This window comes from Oculina patagonica, chromosome 9, assembly GCF_052425735.1.
Source record: "Oculina patagonica isolate OP01 chromosome 9, crgOcupat, whole genome shotgun sequence".
Taxonomy (NCBI): Eukaryota; Metazoa; Cnidaria; class Anthozoa; order Scleractinia; family Oculinidae; genus Oculina; species Oculina patagonica.
Window position 1 is genome coordinate 28254759 of NC_135766.1, and position 17102 is coordinate 28271860.

Genomic DNA, 17102 nt, shown 5'->3' on the forward strand with positions numbered 1-17102 from the left:
AAAGAAACAAAAACCCGTGGGACAGGAGGCAGAAACAGTGCAAAACCCCAATTGACATCGACCCCTAAGACAAGGAAGACATTCGTAAAACGTAAAGACTGGTTTTTGGACTGAAACTTCAACCTAACCCCCACTTAACAGGAAATGAAGTTATTAATAAACAGCTCTCGAGCTCAAAATGGCTTTGGGACGTTTGAGAAAGGCACGCCATTACGCTCAGGAAATTTACTGATGATTTAGTTATTCCCATCAGCTGTCTGCTTGAAAACATACTAACACAGCAAGGAGAATATAGATGTAGATCAGTAGTTTATACCTGCTACAACATAAGTGGTCTTGTTGAGCATGATTTCAGTGCCATCCAGCCAGTTACCGCTGCCCAGTCCCTCTCTGAATCTGTTCAGCGCAGGAGGGCTGCTGAGCATGGTGACCAGGATGCGTGTAGCGCGTACCACTGTAGTGTTGTGAAGATGAGCTTGGATAAACAGAAGGAGCCAGTCAAAACCCAGGGTCTCATGAAGAGCATCTGCAAAACTGCAGCAAATTGAACGACAGTTAAAATCAAGAGAAAAAAAAAAACCAAACACCTATTTAGAGAGTTGCATTGAAAATTTCCTCATTGTATTTTAACCTTCCCGGTTAAGCAATTTGGGTCCAGGGAAATAACATTTTTCATCCGGTAGTATAAAGGGACTGTGACACGGATTTAACCTAAATTTGGGCATGTGAAATGACCATCAAAATCGGTGAAATATAAAAATAACCTCTTAAAACAGTGAAGGTACATTTCAGTAACACATCAAATAGAAAAGGAGGTACGGATGGCCAAAAGCGACAAAGATTCAAACGGATTGCAAAATGGGTTATGTTGGGCTGGACAGTTTTCAAAGTTAATCTTGTTTGCTTGTGACTTTAAATTATAACGCCCGGGAGACACATATGGTTGCAATGAAGCTATGGTTTTGTCATTTAGATCCACAGACTGAGGTAATTTTTTTGCAAGCATTAAGTTTTATAGCAAGCATTTGGCAAAACTTAATAATATAAACTTAGCTTAGCTGTGACACAGTCCTTTTAAAATGTTACTGAAAACCCTGACAGTCTTACCTATGATCCAGTTCCCCTCCTTCAGCATAGATCAGACAAAGAATGAGCTCCAGCATTACATTACGCAAGCAAATGCGTCTTGGAGACAAAGTCTCCTCTCCCTCCCCTCCCTCAGTGATGGTTTCAGGTGACGGCACAGCATCCAGCTTGAGCTCATTTTCATTTGCAGGGTGAGCTGGTAGAGTTGACACCAGGAATTGGCCAAATCTGAAAAGAAAAACTAACTGTATTAAAATATCTTCTTTACCAAGCGCAAGGACTAAGCAAAACGCATCTACGAAAATTACAAATTTTACGATCTTCAGCACGGTGTTTGCGAAAATCACAAAATTTCGAAGGAAAAAAAATCGATGGAGAAATAAATGCAAATGAGGTTCAAGTAAATTCGTTATTTCGTCATTTCATCTCCAAGACGCAATTGCTTGGACCAAAAAACACCGCTGAGATCACACTGACGTGGTTTTTTTTTTCAACCTTCAATGGTGTGGAATCAGAAATGTTACGATTTCAATTCTCCCTGGCTTTTCTTCAAAATGTCTTTTTTTCCTGACTACAAAATAAAATTCCCTGATATTCCCCTGACATTGAAGAACTATTTTCCCCTGACCGTGGGTCAATCACATGTTGAAACAATACTAGCCAAGAACTAACATCTGTGGTAATAAAAGTAATCCTCAGTAAAAACGTAAAAGTTGATGGCCAAGAAAAAAGCCAACTAACAATAATATTGGAGATTCTGACGGAGAACATGTCCTAATTTGATGGGTTCCCTGTGATCTTGTGGCCTTCCTGTGAATGTAAGGATTTTTTTTTCGTTTGTTCATTTGTCTTCCATTTTGGTATCATTTAGGCTCAACTACTCCAGGCCATGCATGTATTTGAATTATTGTGCATAAAAGGTAAATATGACCTCAGAAGATTTGTTACCCCAAAACAAAGTTTAAAAACTTGAGTTTCACATGTAGAAAAAGTACAAAAAGAAAATGCTTTCACCTTAAAGCCAGTAAAAATGCAAGCCTGGCACAAGTTTGGACAAAAAGCTTGATTCAACTAATCACTGAAACTCAAGGAAATCCACGACTGTGACCTTCACGATTGGTTAATATGTGATCTTAACTAGCATAGATTGTTATGATTTTATTTCTCTGTTTGCACCTTAGTTTTAGTTTTGATCGCTGCACAGATTTTAACGTTTCTGGCCTGATTTTATAAACAGAAATGCAACCTGCATTTTGTTTCCCAAAATGTTTTTTAAAAAACTTTTGACAACAAAAATACATACACAGTGCTTGAGCCGTACATATTTGCTTCCCGATTAATCGTGGCCAACAAATCGGGCCGACAAATCGTAGCGTGTATTTTAGACTTATATCTACTTAACAATTAGACTATGACCCCAAGTTTTCTATGACCGAATAGTCAACGAGGCATAGCCGGGTTGACTATCGCTCATAGAAAACGAGGGTGAGTAGTCTAATTGTTTTGGTAGAAACTTAAAGGACTGCGTCTGACTGACTGTTATGTACTTATAGGCCAAAAATGAAGAATAATTAATCTTTAAATTAGCAACGAGTGTGCAATCGTTTTCTATCAGCGTAAAGCAAACAGTGGGAGAACCAATCAGATTCGCGGATTTTTCAGTAGAACGCGGCTGAGTTTCTACTAATAGTATGTATTAGGCATATTACGCCACCTGGTTAGCTCAATTGGTAGAGCGCCCGACTGCTGTGCGGGAGGTCGTGGGTTCGAACCCCAGACCGGACCAACACTCAGGGTCTTAAAATAACTGAGGAGAATGTGCTGCCTTTGTAACTCTTTGTAACTTTTTCTTCTCGGAAAAGGACGATAAACCGTAGGTCCCGTCTTCTGTATCTTCAGTCTTGTAACAGGGGACGTTAAAGAACCCACACACTATTCGCAAAGAGTAGGGCACGAAGCTCCCGGTGTTGTGGTCTGGTGTGTAAAGCGCATTTGAACGTGTGGAAATGCGCTATATAAATGCATTATCATTATCATTATATTATGATCAGCTTGTTTAATTATACTGGAATTATACCTGAGCAGGTTTTTCCTCTCATTTGTGTTACTAAGTAACACTGATAAAACACTGGCAATGGTATGTGCTGTGGAATCCGTCACGCTATCATCCTGGAGAACAAACAGCAGCTTGGGCACCAAGTTCAGTCTCTGCATCAGTTCAGCATTCTTTACTGATTCGCTGGTGACAAGAACAACATTCTGTTACCAAGAATAATGTGAAATCAGAGTAAATTATCACTGAGAAAGATGTCAATCAGTCCATGACACAAGCTTCTTGGAAAAACTTCAGAGTTTTCCCAAAAGAGTCAAACCTATGACTTTGTGTACACTGGTTGGATATTACAGAGGTGAAGCCAGATAGTTTGAAGCTTTAAAATTGTTATTATCGCCCACATTATCATCTTTATCACCACCACAAAGAAAAGTAAGCTGTCTTTACCTTCCTGGACCCAAGAGCTCTAAGAAGTGTGAGAACAATGATCTTTGTAAGTCTGCAGGGGCTTCACGCCACACCTAGAAAAAATTACACAGTGTTACACGATAGGCCCTCAAATTGTAAAACTGCGATAAAAAGGCAACTTAAGAATGCTTATTTCAGGGGCTTGATTTCAATGAGCAACACAACATTTTTTCACTGGACAAGTCGCTCTCCAGTGGAACAGTGTTGACAAAACAAACTAAGCTATCCTCTGGATGGTGATATATCCAGTGGATAGCGTTATACACCCCTTGAATAGCTTTGTAGGGTCAGGGAGTTGAACAATCGGGCTCTGGTTGTCGTAAATGAGTTGTTACTGACAGTAAGTTCCAGTGCTAGTTACTGACCTACTCAAATCGTAACAACCACTTCCCAACAGGAAAAAAAACAAATTGGAGCAAGCGTTCATTCTTTTGGGATGATCAGGATCAATGATCCAAGACCACTCGGATCGTAGTGCATCAAAAGATGTGATGAATCCATTCTGGGCAAGGCTTCATGAGTTCCATTGATGTACCATGATCCAAATGATCTTGGATCCTGATCCTGATCTGGATCTTTCCAAAGGAACGCATGCCAAGTGTGCAAATCAACTGTATACAAGTTACATTACATGGTAAATTTTGTTTTTGTACCTCTAAATCACAGAGCAAGTCTTTGAATGCCACCCTGTTGGGTATAACAGATGATTCCCTGTCACTGTCTACCGTTCCAACCAACGCAAATGTTAAGTGAAGAATGTGCGTGTTCAGCAAGTGTTTCTTCCTCCGAAATAGCAATGCTAGGATCTGTAACGAACACCATTAAGATTTAAAGCGAGATTTATTTATGATAATGCTAAAATCATTACATTCTAGAAATTTAACTTTGAATGTAGATAAAAAAAAAACTCAAAAAAAACTCTTAAAAACTATGCAAAAGGCCCTAATATTCAGGGTTTGTAACCAGGTATATTTTTTCATCGCTGATCCAAAATTTTAGCTCTAAATTTTGATTCCTGATCCCTTAAATGCATTTGATCCCTGATTCCATTCTGATCCCTTTTGATTGGCTGATCCGGATCCCATGATATGCCATGACTTGTGACCTGGGATCCCGGGTCCATGATCCCGATCCCGAGGCTGTGAACCCTGATCCCATATACCTGGTTATGACCCTGTAATATTGCTAACCACGCTTGGTAAAACAACCACCTATGTAACTGACTTTGAAAATGCCAGGTAATTGACAAGGGCAATCATCGTCTCCGTAAGACTTTGGAATCCTGGCATACTGCGAAAACTGTCAATGCCAACAATAACTCCAACAATTGCCCAGGCAACATTCCATTCTTTAATAACATTTTATCATTTTTAACTCACTTATGGCTTTCTCATATTTTTTTACTGCATATTTTTACTGTCCTTTTGTTTTTTCGCACTTTTATTGCTTACATTATTTTGTAATTTTCATTTTCTATTTTATTTTTTTTTGTCAGAGGCTACAGACTGGTAGCCGAAAGCTCATCTTTTTTTAAAAAGAGAACGTTATTAAAGTTTTTATTATAAAAACTGTCAGAAAAAAAGGGAAAAGTTCAGTCGAATTTAAATGCTTGTTATTAATTGTGTACCTGATAACCTCTTGTTCTCTCCATATCTCTCCTCGCTGAGGGATTGCTTCTAAGAACACAACTCAGAGCTTTGACAGATGCATAAAGCCCTTCAACATCAGTTGCCATAGCAACCAAACCCAGCAAAGCCGACACGCCACCAATGCACTCTATCAGCTTAGACACTGGATTGGGGCAGAAGGTTCGCACCCCAGAACAACCAATGATTATTGCACCGATTGTCCGTGAAGCGCCTTGAAGATGGGCTGCCGTGTTATGGATCAGCCGCACTGGTGTGGTGTTATCATGGGTTGAAAGACCAAGCTGAAAAAGAGATCAAGTGAAAAAAAAAAGTTAAGTCTGTGTCAAACTTGAATCCCCTCTTGCCAGAGCTTATCCCAGTTTCTGTAGGACTTAGTGACTAGGAGTATTACTACTACTCCGTGGATTGGCCACGGATGCTAGTCCATTGCAGGGTTACCCCCCAGCATGAGTTCACCACTAGCCATTTCAGTAGTGGATCCAGGGGAGGAACCCGGGTGGGGGGGGGGGCTGGGCCCCCTCCTTATTTTTTCGGAAATAGTGCTTTTTCTTTGAAGGGCCGGAATTATCTTCACAGAACTCAACATTTACAGTCATGCTTTTAAAAGCGGGCCCCTCCTTAGCTGAAGGTCTGGATCCGCCACTGCATTTATACACCTGGGTGGAAAGAGAAGCTATGAGAGTAAATTGTCTTGCCCAAGAACACAACACAATGACTTCAGCCAAGGCTTGAACTGACGGCTCGATCCAGAGTCCCTTACACTAACCATTAGGCTACTGTGCCTACCAATAGTACTTACCATTTAACATAAATAAACCAACCAACCTACCAACCTACATGTAACACAATTGACCTCAGTAAAGCATCCCTAAGTAGGGAAAACATTTTTTTTTCTCAATTATTTACTGCTCAAAACAGGGACTGATAAAGTCCTACCTCTCTTGCAACTGCACGGGTGTCACTTTTCCTGAAGTGTTTTCTAATTTTCGCGAGGGTGAGCACTGATTTGGCGTGTCCATGAATACCAAACATCACTTTGTCTTCACTCACAAGTGGTTCAACACCTTCAGCACCATACTGAAGATGAAGTACACAAAAAGTTATCTAAAATGTTACATGATGATTGTAAAAGTAGGTAAGTCAGTGGCAGACTAGAGTATGAGGAGACTGGGCACAATACTATATTAATCCATAGGTTTCCAATGTGTACAAAAATAAAACAGCAAACTACATCTACAATGCATGCAGAGAGAGACAATCTACCACCATATGTCTGCAATGTGCATGAGGAAGTAGATAAGCCAACATCACAGGAAGTGGGACGCTCTTTATAGTGGACAATGTGTGGAGGCTCTGCCTGAATGGGGTACCATGTTTTTAAAGGGTGTAGGTACATTTATATAAAAGCAAAGGGATTTCACAAGTTGGATAATTCAAAAGGCTAGAGGAATTTAAAAGGACCGTTAAGGTTGAAAGGCCTACATGTATGTAGTAAAATACAATTGTAGCTGTATGGCGATACACAATGTTCTTTTTAGTATTATTTGGAATTTAAAAGGGCCTTTCAAAGTATCTTGAACAGACTCACAGAACAGTTAACTCAGTTATTAAATGTTTTAAGGGAAATTAAAGTGAAAATATAATATTATTGCATTCTAAAACAGAACATGAAAGGGTTACTATTTTTCTCTTAGAGGTATATGAAAGGATTTCCTTTACTGTCAAAAATGGTAGATGAATGGGTAAGAGTTTAGATCTTAGGGTCAAGCCTCACTTAGTACCGGTATATAAAATTTTTTGAACCTCCTCTAAAAGCCCCCTCCCCCTCCTACCCAGTATAATGAGACCAAGATGCAAGCAAAGATAAGGACAATCTTGTATCATAGGTCTGCAATGTGTGCAGAGAAATAGAAGATTTAGCATCATAAGTTTGCAATGCACGCAGCTTACCACTCTGACTTGGCCTTCAGGACAGGGAGCCTGGTAACTACCAACATAGTTAGGTCCCAGTCTATACATTTCTTCAGCTGTTGAGCCAGAAAGTGGTTCTTCTATCAGGTGTGTGGGACCCAGTCTCCACAGCAGTCGTGAACATCTGCGATAGTTGGGGTTGGGTGGAGTACCAAGATAAGCAGAAATATATGGAGCCACATTGACCACGGTCGCATCTGGACTCACAGCAGCTGCCTGGATGTATTTTAACTGAAAAAAAATTTGAAAGTAACTTAGAAATACACCCAATCTGAAATCCAACTAGAAAATAATAATACATGTAATGATAATAATAATAATAATATACTTAATTGACCACTCCCCGAATGGGGCTTTTCAGGGCCAATGTGAAACAAATATTGTAAATAAACCTAACATGGTTAAAAATCCCAACTGGCAGGAGGCAGACCAGTTGGCTATTTACAAGCATAGCCGAGGAGTTGAACTTGGGTGACCGAGGACAAATCCAGCTAGTGGTCAGAACGGGACTTGAACCCGTGACCTCCGGATTTCAAGTCCGGCGCTCTAACCACTCGCCACACTGCCTCCTCGGCCACGCTGCCTCCTCCTCGGCCACGCTGCCTCCTACGATGTTGTGTTAGGTTTAAAACGAAATTAAAAGTTGCTCTCTGTTTTTCATGATTCATGTTTCGAGATCTTTCTGGAAAGATTTCTTGACAAAACAACAAGTTCATCTCAATTTTTGAAAAATATTTTAATTGGTGTTCTAACACCAGAATACCTCTTACTTTTAAACTATTTCTTACCTATAGGAAAAATACATTCCTTGGGGTGTAGGAGAAACAAAGAACTGGCAAATTTTAAATTCAAAGTAAATTTAAAGTGTGAAACTGAAAAGTACATATGCACCAAAAATAAGAATTAAGAAAAATTAAAGGGAAAATGGAAAATTGAATCTGTTTCATAAGAACTTTCAATTATGTACACTAAAAAATAAAAGATATATTACATAATTTAGGAATTTTGTGTTTCGATTTTCCGTATTAAAGTGCTCGATACATTTAAGCAGAGCGTAATATATAAACATTGAAAATAGAAAAAACTACACTTTCATCCCTACAAGCCTGTTTCGTGATTGCTCACTCTTCAGGGGATTTTAATGACAAGAATATTCTCAACCGTCGTTTATATACTATAAAATTTACATAATTAATGAAGCAGAAAATAACCGTCGATTTTATACTAAAAATTTACATAATATATGATGCAGACAATTTGAATGTACAAGTAACCGTCGATTATATACTTTAAAATTTACATAATTAATGATGCAGAAAATTTAAATGTTCAAGTGTTAGTTGTTACATAGCAACGCTTTGTTTCGGTGACGGCAAGAAGATACAAGTTCGTTACGTTTGTTAAGCGATGATAGGTCAGGTCGGCAGATGATGAGAAGCTTCTCTTTGAGACACAGATTACATCTTTTGCTTGAGCTGTTGTAAGATGAGCAGGATGAAATGATGCGCCATGAAATAGAGTGGTCAATGTTGTTATCTTTAAGAGTCCAGATGTGTTTGCTGAGTTCGGTAGAGTTTCTGTGTTTTGCGTGCTTGAATGATGAAGTGTGATTTCTGAATCTTGTCTTGAAGTCGTTTTCTGTGAGTCCGATGTATGTTTCAGAAGTGTTGTTATCGTTGCGTTTAACGGTTGCTTGGTAGATGACAGATGATTGTAGACAGTTTCCGTTGAGTGGGCATGAGTTCTTTTGTCGACAGTTGCATGATTTCTTGTTAATTGTGTTATCTTTAGGGTCAATGTTGTGTTTGGATGAATGTAAAATGCGCTTGTTGTGGTTGTCGATAATCTGCTTAGTGTTATTCATACAACTATAGCTGATCTTTATTGTATTGCGGTTGAATATTTTCCTTAGCTTGTGGTCTTTCGGAAAGTGTTTATCTACAAGGGTGAGGAATCTGTGACCGATGTTAGTGCTGACGTTCTTGCTAAATGGAGGGTTGTACCAGAGGATGTCGTGACGTTGTCTGTTTCTTCGTTTGGCAGTCGTGGATGGCTCGTAGTGCAGAGTGAAGTTGTATCCGCTTTCGTCAAGTGCTTTTTGGTATGGAGGGGAGGCTTGGTCGAAAGAGGCTTTGTCTGATGAAAGGGATGACAGACGTTTGTTGATGCCGGCGGGTATATTCTTTGCGGTGATGGGAGGATGATTGCTCTCGCGGTGTACGTATTGCAGTGTAGTGTTAGGTTTTGTGTAGGGCTGGTAGGTGTTGTTACTCAGGTTAAAGGTGACGTCTAGAAAGTTAATAATCTTCTTGTTTGCTTCAATTGTGATTCGTAGCCCATTGTTGTTAAAGACACGGCATATTTCCTTCTTGATGTTCTCTGTGTCTCTCGGTGTGGTGTTGGAAATGGCCAGTCCATCGTCTCGGTAGAGCCCTATATTGATGCTGAGGTTTTGTAATTGTGAAAGAAGGAAGCTTCCTACCAGCTCGCACGTTTCAGCGCCGTCATAGCTGCCCATAGTAACGTCGAATGTCGAGTCGCCCTTCTTTTGCCATGACTGCTGCTGGTGAATTAGAATGGACTTTTTAGCATGTGTTATTATGTTTCTTTCGTCGTCTGAGATGTTGTCGTAGGCCGAGGCAAAGTCAAGTGCTCTGTTTAGGAGGTCTTGGCTGATGGAGGGGTAGAATTCTACAATGTCAAAGCAAATAAAATTGTGATGTTGTTTGTTTTCGATGGTCTTAAACCACTCGATCACCGAAGAAGAATTTTTCCATTGGTTGAATTTTGACTTTCTTGTAATTTTGTTGTTGATTCGTGTCTTTAACAACAATGGGCTACGAATCACAATTGAAGCAAACAAGAAGATTATTAACTTTCTAGACGTCACCTTTAACCTGAGTAACAACACCTACCAGCCCTACACAAAACCTAACACTACACTGCAATACGTACACCGCGAGAGCAATCATCCTCCCATCACCGCAAAGAATATACCCGCCGGCATCAACAAACGTCTGTCATCCCTTTCATCAGACAAAGCCTCTTTCGACCAAGCCTCCCCTCCATACCAAAAAGCACTTGACGAAAGCGGATACAACTTCACTCTGCACTACGAGCCATCCACGACTGCCAAACGAAGAAACAGACAACGTCACGACATCCTCTGGTACAACCCTCCATTTAGCAAGAACGTCAGCACTAACATCGGTCACAGATTCCTCACCCTTGTAGATAAACACTTTCCGAAAGACCACAAGCTAAGGAAAATATTCAACCGCAATACAATAAAGATCAGCTATAGTTGTATGAATAACACTAAGCAGATTATCGACAACCACAACAAGCGCATTTTACATTCATCCAAACACAACATTGACCCTAAAGATAACACAATTAACAAGAAATCATGCAACTGTCGACAAAAGAACTCATGCCCACTCAACGGAAACTGTCTACAATCATCTGTCATCTACCAAGCAACCGTTAAACGCAACGATAACAACACTTCTGAAACATACATCGGACTCACAGAAAACGACTTCAAGACAAGATTCAGAAATCACACTTCATCATTCAAGCACGCAAAACACAGAAACTCTACCGAACTCAGCAAACACATCTGGACTCTTAAAGATAACAACATTGACCACTCTATTTCATGGCGCATCATTTCATCCTGCTCATCTTACAACAGCTCAAGCAAAAGATGTAATCTGTGTCTCAAAGAGAAGCTTCTCATCATCTGCCGACCTGACCTATCATCGCTTAACAAACGTAACGAACTTGTATCTTCTTGCCGTCACCGAAACAAAGCGTTGCTATGTAACAACTAACACTTGAACATTTAAATTTTCTGCATCATTAATTATGTAAATTTTAAAGTATATAATCGACGGTTACTTGTACATTCAAATTGTCTGCATCATATATTATGTAAATTTTTAGTATAAAATCGACGGTTATTTTCTGCTTCATTAATTATGTAAATTTTATAGTATATAAACGACGGTTGAGAATATTCTTGTCATTAAAATCCCCTGAAGAGTGAGCAATCACGAAACAGGCTTGTAGGGATGAAAGTGTAGTTTTTTCTATTTTCAATGTTTATATATTACGCTCTGCTTAAATGTATCGAGCACTTTAATACGGAAAATCGAAACACAAAATTCCTAATTCGCTCCTATTTAAGAATTGTTGAGCACTCTGCGATAATCCGCAATGGAAAAATTCAACATTGGATACTCCACAAAGAATATTCCTCTTCCATCAAAAAACGACTACTTGCAACGCCTCATTGAAAAAACCGAGCAGTTCCTACGTAGAATGCGCTGGAAAGCCTTCTTTTTCCTCAACCCTGGTATGTCGGCCTCCTCCAAAGAAGACATACGGTTTCAAGTCTACCAAGAATCCTCCACCGATCAACGAGATAAAAGAGTTTGAAGACGATATGCTAAAGATGGTGCAGTCAACGAAGTTCAAACCAGTTAACAGCCCGTTAGAAAAATAAATAAAGAAATAAATAAATAAGTAGATGAATTAAAGAAGGCATAATAGATAGTGCTGTAATTTAGTGTAGAAAATAATAATGCTGTAATGTAGTAATAGATTCATTTATTAACTATTAGGCCCACAAAGGTGTGACATAGTGACATAATTTTTGTGTAGATGTATTTAAACAAATGTGTAATGCAATCAGACATTATTTTCTATTGCCGTTTTGGTATGTGTGGTATCTCTTGCCACACTGTACAAATGCCTGTAAATGGCTCTATTCTGGGAGTTGATTGTGTATTTGGCTCAAAAATGGATGAATTTCACTCACCCTACACGTGTTCACATGTTTTCCATCCACAAACAAAGCACATGTGCTGTTCCTTATCAAGGCTTTGTTCAGCACAACCATCACATGGTGCCATCGTCCTTCTTCTAACAACTGGTCACTAAGGAACCTGGCTTCTGTGTGCTCGCGTTCACGCTGGCTCTGCACTGCTGCCGAGTCATAACCATCTTCACATCCAGTTTCATCAGTGCAAACCTGTGGTCAACAATGTTTACAATGGATTTCATTTACCGGTATGTATAATACATCAATTATGCGAGTGCTAGAAAAGGAACAGTTTGTCCCAATAAAATCCCCTTACCGGAGAGAGAACATTGCACCATCTCAAGATAAGAAAAACACTGAGCTATGAGGCCAATGAATTATTGGTACTAATAAAAATAGCCATGGTATATTAAAATTCCTGAGTTTTGATCGGTTTACAGGTCATAGTATATGAACTCAATCCATATACCATGGACCACATAGAAAATGGTACATGTATGCGCCAGCAAGAACGGCCGGTGAGCTCAAATATTGCAATTCTTTGGGCGTTTTTAATAAAACAATATTTCTCCACTCACGTTTGTTGAATATGAGAAAGATATAGCCAACTAGGCGCTATGTGCCTCATTGTCTATCATTCTACGATCTCATATCCAATGCTTGCTCAAGGAATAATGATTTTGTTTATAATGAATTTAATTTCATAGAAAGTGCTATTAATATTTTGGCATATTTGTGGCAAGTTCTTGAATGAGGATATACCAGAGGCAGGAGTAATACACAAAATGATTTGAATGGAGATTCTAACAATTTTTCCTAACGATTTGAACGACTTTTCTTGATGCAGCTAACGACCTGCATGAACTTTTTCAACGATTTTTCTAACGCTTCTAATGACAAAGAAAGTTTTTCTAATGACCATTCTAACACTTCTAACGATTTTCTAAGTCGTTTAAACGGTAATCTAATGACTTACAAACGATTTAAGTCGTTAAACGAAAAAGTGTTAGTGTATGTTTTCCCGTGGAAGGTCACAAATTTCAAACTTGACTTTTTTCTAAAGAAAAAAAAACTCTCCAAACATTATCCTTATTTTCCATACTTTTACAAGGTGGCTTAAAAATCATTGATCAGAAATATAACATGTCCATCTTTGTTGTCATTGTATGCTAGTAAACTATTTTATTTCACCCAAAAACATACCACAAGCATTCTATCTTTGGCTGAGATACTAATACTCAAACATGGCACATTTGGGATTTTTTCGCTTCCACTACGAAACTGACGCATGATCGTCATCAGTCTGACGGGATGCTGGTCTTCTGTGGTGTCACTGTACTGGTCGACACAAATCCACGCTAAAAACGTCAATCCTGCCTGAGGGGGGAACATTCTTTCCCCTACCCCTACTCCAGGGACACCACCCATCACTGCCGCAGGAGCCATTACTGAGCTAACAGTTGCAATACCTGTAAGAAAATCATAGTTTTAGTGCAGAATGCAGTTTTGGGGGAGGGGGATGGGGAGCACTTGACAGTGTGAACTTGATAAAACATGAAGTACATGTATATTTATGTTACTTTTCTATGAAGATCACAAAGCCTAAGGTATATATCTGTTGTAGAAAACTGTATGCTCTCCTTGTGGTACTATTCTTTCTATAACTAAGTACTTTGTGCTTAATGCATGCACAGAAGATTACATGTAGTCTAGGTTATATGCTGGATGTCTCAAGAACATTACAGTTGAACATGTTTTATCTCACAGTAGAACTGCATTGAGTTCTTGTACATAGGCTATGTCACAATTATTTATCATTAAGTTTCATTTGTTACCTAACATTTTTTTTTTTCACTAAATTCATTTTTTTTAGCTACATCGGCCGACATAGGGTATGTGTTTTAGCTACCTAAAAGTACTGAAGCGATCTTCAGAAAGGAGTAATGCTTGTTATTTTCCGAGTTCCAAGCAGTCTTTTTCTGCCATTATTTTCAGAACTTTTTACTATTATTAACATTGCCCTAGTTGTTCAGTGTGAAAAGAATAAATTGATGACAAAGCTTACCAGCCGAGACCTGAGGAGCAATGGCTGGGAGAAACAGACAACCAAACCCATCCACACTCATATCAAACTCCACAAAACATGGGCAGTCTGTTGAGCCATGGGCCCGTGCATCCCTTGGGGTTGTCATGGAAACCACACACTTGACACGAGTGAGTGAAACAGCACCTCCTCCATGCAGCTGACAAGATTCTTCCTCATCGTCATCCTTATCAACATCGTCAGCATCCTCACCTTCCTCATTTAACGCAATTGTTTGCTGATAGACACTGCCCTCGTCAGGAGGGCCTGCATTAGATTCTGCAATCTGTGACAGTCTCATACTAAATTCATCAAAGCTCATTTCAGCAGCTTTGTGTGGGCTGGCTGCAGCATTACTAACAACACCTTCACTTAGCAAGTTTTCATCATCATTGTCTGAACCCACTTCAACATTTGATTCAGAATGTGTTCTTTCAGGGGATTGCTCTGTCGAACTATCACTGATAGGTTCCTTGGCTTTACCTTTTAAATCTAAAATGACTGTATCTTCACCCTGGTCTATACAAGCAACTTGTTGCGCAGTATTTCCAATTGTGTCAATGTCCACCCCATCAACTTCAGCTGTCACAACATCTTTTTGCTCATCATCGGTTTCCATGGTTACTTGAAACTCTTGGCCATAAGTGAGATTACTTTCTAACTCAAGACTGCGTTCAAACGATCGTCTGGAATTTGCTTTAGACCTTCTTGGGGGTGGTCGTGGGGGCGTGTCGTCACTCTCTGTGTTTTCCTCCTCGTTCCCTTCACCAGAACAAGTAGGAACGGGGTCTGGATTAGCATTCGGAACAATCAAAAATTCATCTTCGTCGGAATTTGATTCCACATCTGAACCTGATTCTGAGCTTGGTTGTATCATGCTTAGCATCACATCTCTGAATGTCAGCGTGTTTGAACGAGCCTCTGAGTCCGAGAGTTTTCTGTTGACGATATCTGACACTTTTCTGGGTGTTGTTACATCTGATATCTTTCTCAGCGACTCATTCAGATCTTGGCTTTCTTCTGTCTTGTCTTCTGGATTTTCTTCTAGGATTGTTTCATCATTGGCTTCTGCAGTGTTCTGTGATGTTTCATTTGGAGCTTCAAGAGATTGACAGTAAAGTGGAAAACCAAGTCTGAGAAAATCCCTGGCATAAAAAGACAAACAATGTCAAAAATATGTTATAAAAACCTTCAGAATACAATTTGGGTGCACAGTAAGATGAAAGATCTCAGATTGATATCTCATAAGTAAGCAAGAAGAACAATTCTTACATCAATTTGAACACAAAAACACACTTTGAGGGATAAAATAGTTAATTGGTTTTATTTACTGTCTAAGCAGGAAAGTAACACTTTAAAGATAACTACAGATAATAATGTAAAAAATAAGATAAGAAACTGCAGTTTACTATCTAGCATTACAGGTTGCAAAGTGTACAAGACGCTTTCAAGATTATTTTGTGATTTTGAAGGGATGATAAATATTTGACACTTTTTCACAGATTTGAATATTTTTTTTTTGTTTAACATAAATTTCCTTTTACTAAATAAGCCACTTTCTAATGATAACAAATTTTTGTTATTTAAAAAAAAATATAACTGCAAATAATGGACATAAAAATCTAATGTCGCAAGAAGTTTTGTGCACATAGAGAGAAATGCCATAGCATCATAGGACTGCAAAGCGTGCAGAGAAATAGATCTTATTGTACCTCAGTACAGTAGGTGTTAAAGACTGTGAAGCAAGTCTTTCAAACATTCTTTGTAAAGGTGCATGTAATGGATGCTCCTCAGTGATCAGCGCTGCTTCACATCTGTCAAGGATCTGTTGAGGCAGCCCAGCCTCACACATCATTTGTTGATTGTGTTCACATTTCAACAGGTTCTGTAAGTGACATATCCAGTACAACTGCAACTCCAAGCACCCCTGTTAAACAACAGACACAATCATTAACCTTTTCAGGGAAAACATTACCACTGCTGGCTTTTGAACTTCAGAGTTTGTGCGTGATTGAAAGGTGCAGTACAGTGACAAAGGTATTAATAGAGATTTATATATAATCTTCGTTCACTGTCCAAAATCCACGCCCACAATTGTAAATAGATCACATGATTTTTCTTTACCTGTCGACAGCAAACTCTGACAGTGCAGTATTGACAATAATGCACAAAAATCGTGCATTATTGAAAGTGTCTTCAGCTTTAAGGCTTGCAGAAGTGGAAGAAAAATATATTCCTCAAATAATCAACGATCCAATACCAAACAAAATCGAAGAGGATAACAACTTGAAGCACTTTTATGTTCAAAGGTAAACTGTAGCTCAAAAAAAAAAAAATTTGTGTGCGATTGACTTGCTTGTTGCTTGATTGTGAAAGCCATTGACTTGCTTTGAACAAGCTTATCGCTGACTGTATTTATGAACGACCACAGCTGATGAACAATTTTATGAACCATTCTCAGCTTTATTTCTGTACAGCTCATTTGTGATTTTTTATGTTATGGATCTAATCCCATGTAATTATGAACTACAGTAACTACACTTCTTATTTTTAAACATTATACACACATGAGAGTTACCGGTTGTGGCACAACTTGCAAAAAAAACCGCTCGGGCTCGCCTGGCTCGCTGGCTCGCCAGTCTCGCCTCGCTATTTTTTGCAAGTTGTGTCCACAACCGGTAACTCTCATGTGTGTGGGGGTCGCAATGCCAAAACTCTCATGTGTGTGGGGCCCGCAAGGCCAGCCCTTTTGTGTGCGGGGCTCGCAAGGCCAACCCTGTGCTAGGAATAAATATCAATTGAACAAATATTTTTAAGGTATATACACCGAAAAATGGCTGCCGCAAGATATTCGTCAGAAGTTTTGCAAGCTATGATGGAGGAAAACCTCCGTGAATTTCAAGAAAACCCCCAAAGAAATTTAACTTTTTTATTGGCCCACACCGATTTTAACGAATGGCTCCG

At 39.1% G+C, this 17102-nt stretch overlaps 2 protein-coding genes across 5 annotated transcripts in view; one reads left to right on the forward strand and one right to left on the reverse strand.

The window, feature by feature from the left end:
- The window catches only part of LOC144664670 (vitamin K-dependent gamma-carboxylase-like), a 171972-nt gene that overhangs the window by 45109 nt on the left and 109761 nt on the right, over positions 1–17102 (forward strand). The gene's annotated exons all lie outside the window — the stretch shown is intronic.
- LOC144664604 (WD repeat and FYVE domain-containing protein 3-like) overlaps positions 1–17102 on the reverse strand; it is an 80313-nt gene that overhangs the window by 35165 nt on the left and 28046 nt on the right. For all 4 annotated transcript variants that reach the window (XM_078525723.1, XM_078525724.1, XM_078525725.1 and 1 more), the window contains exons 10-21: positions 15851–16065; positions 14121–15283; positions 13259–13524; positions 12053–12265; positions 7207–7458; positions 6193–6333; positions 5235–5537; positions 4261–4413; positions 3587–3660; positions 3164–3325; positions 1108–1314; positions 317–534 (exon numbers count right to left, since the gene is read on the reverse strand). In XM_078525723.1, the coding sequence (XP_078381849.1) occupies positions 317–534; positions 1108–1314; positions 3164–3325; positions 3587–3660; positions 4261–4413; positions 5235–5537; positions 6193–6333; positions 7207–7458; positions 12053–12265; positions 13259–13524; positions 14121–15283; positions 15851–16065 (3367 nt within the window). The remainder of the gene's footprint in view (positions 1–316; positions 535–1107; positions 1315–3163; positions 3326–3586; positions 3661–4260; positions 4414–5234; positions 5538–6192; positions 6334–7206; positions 7459–12052; positions 12266–13258; positions 13525–14120; positions 15284–15850; positions 16066–17102) is intronic.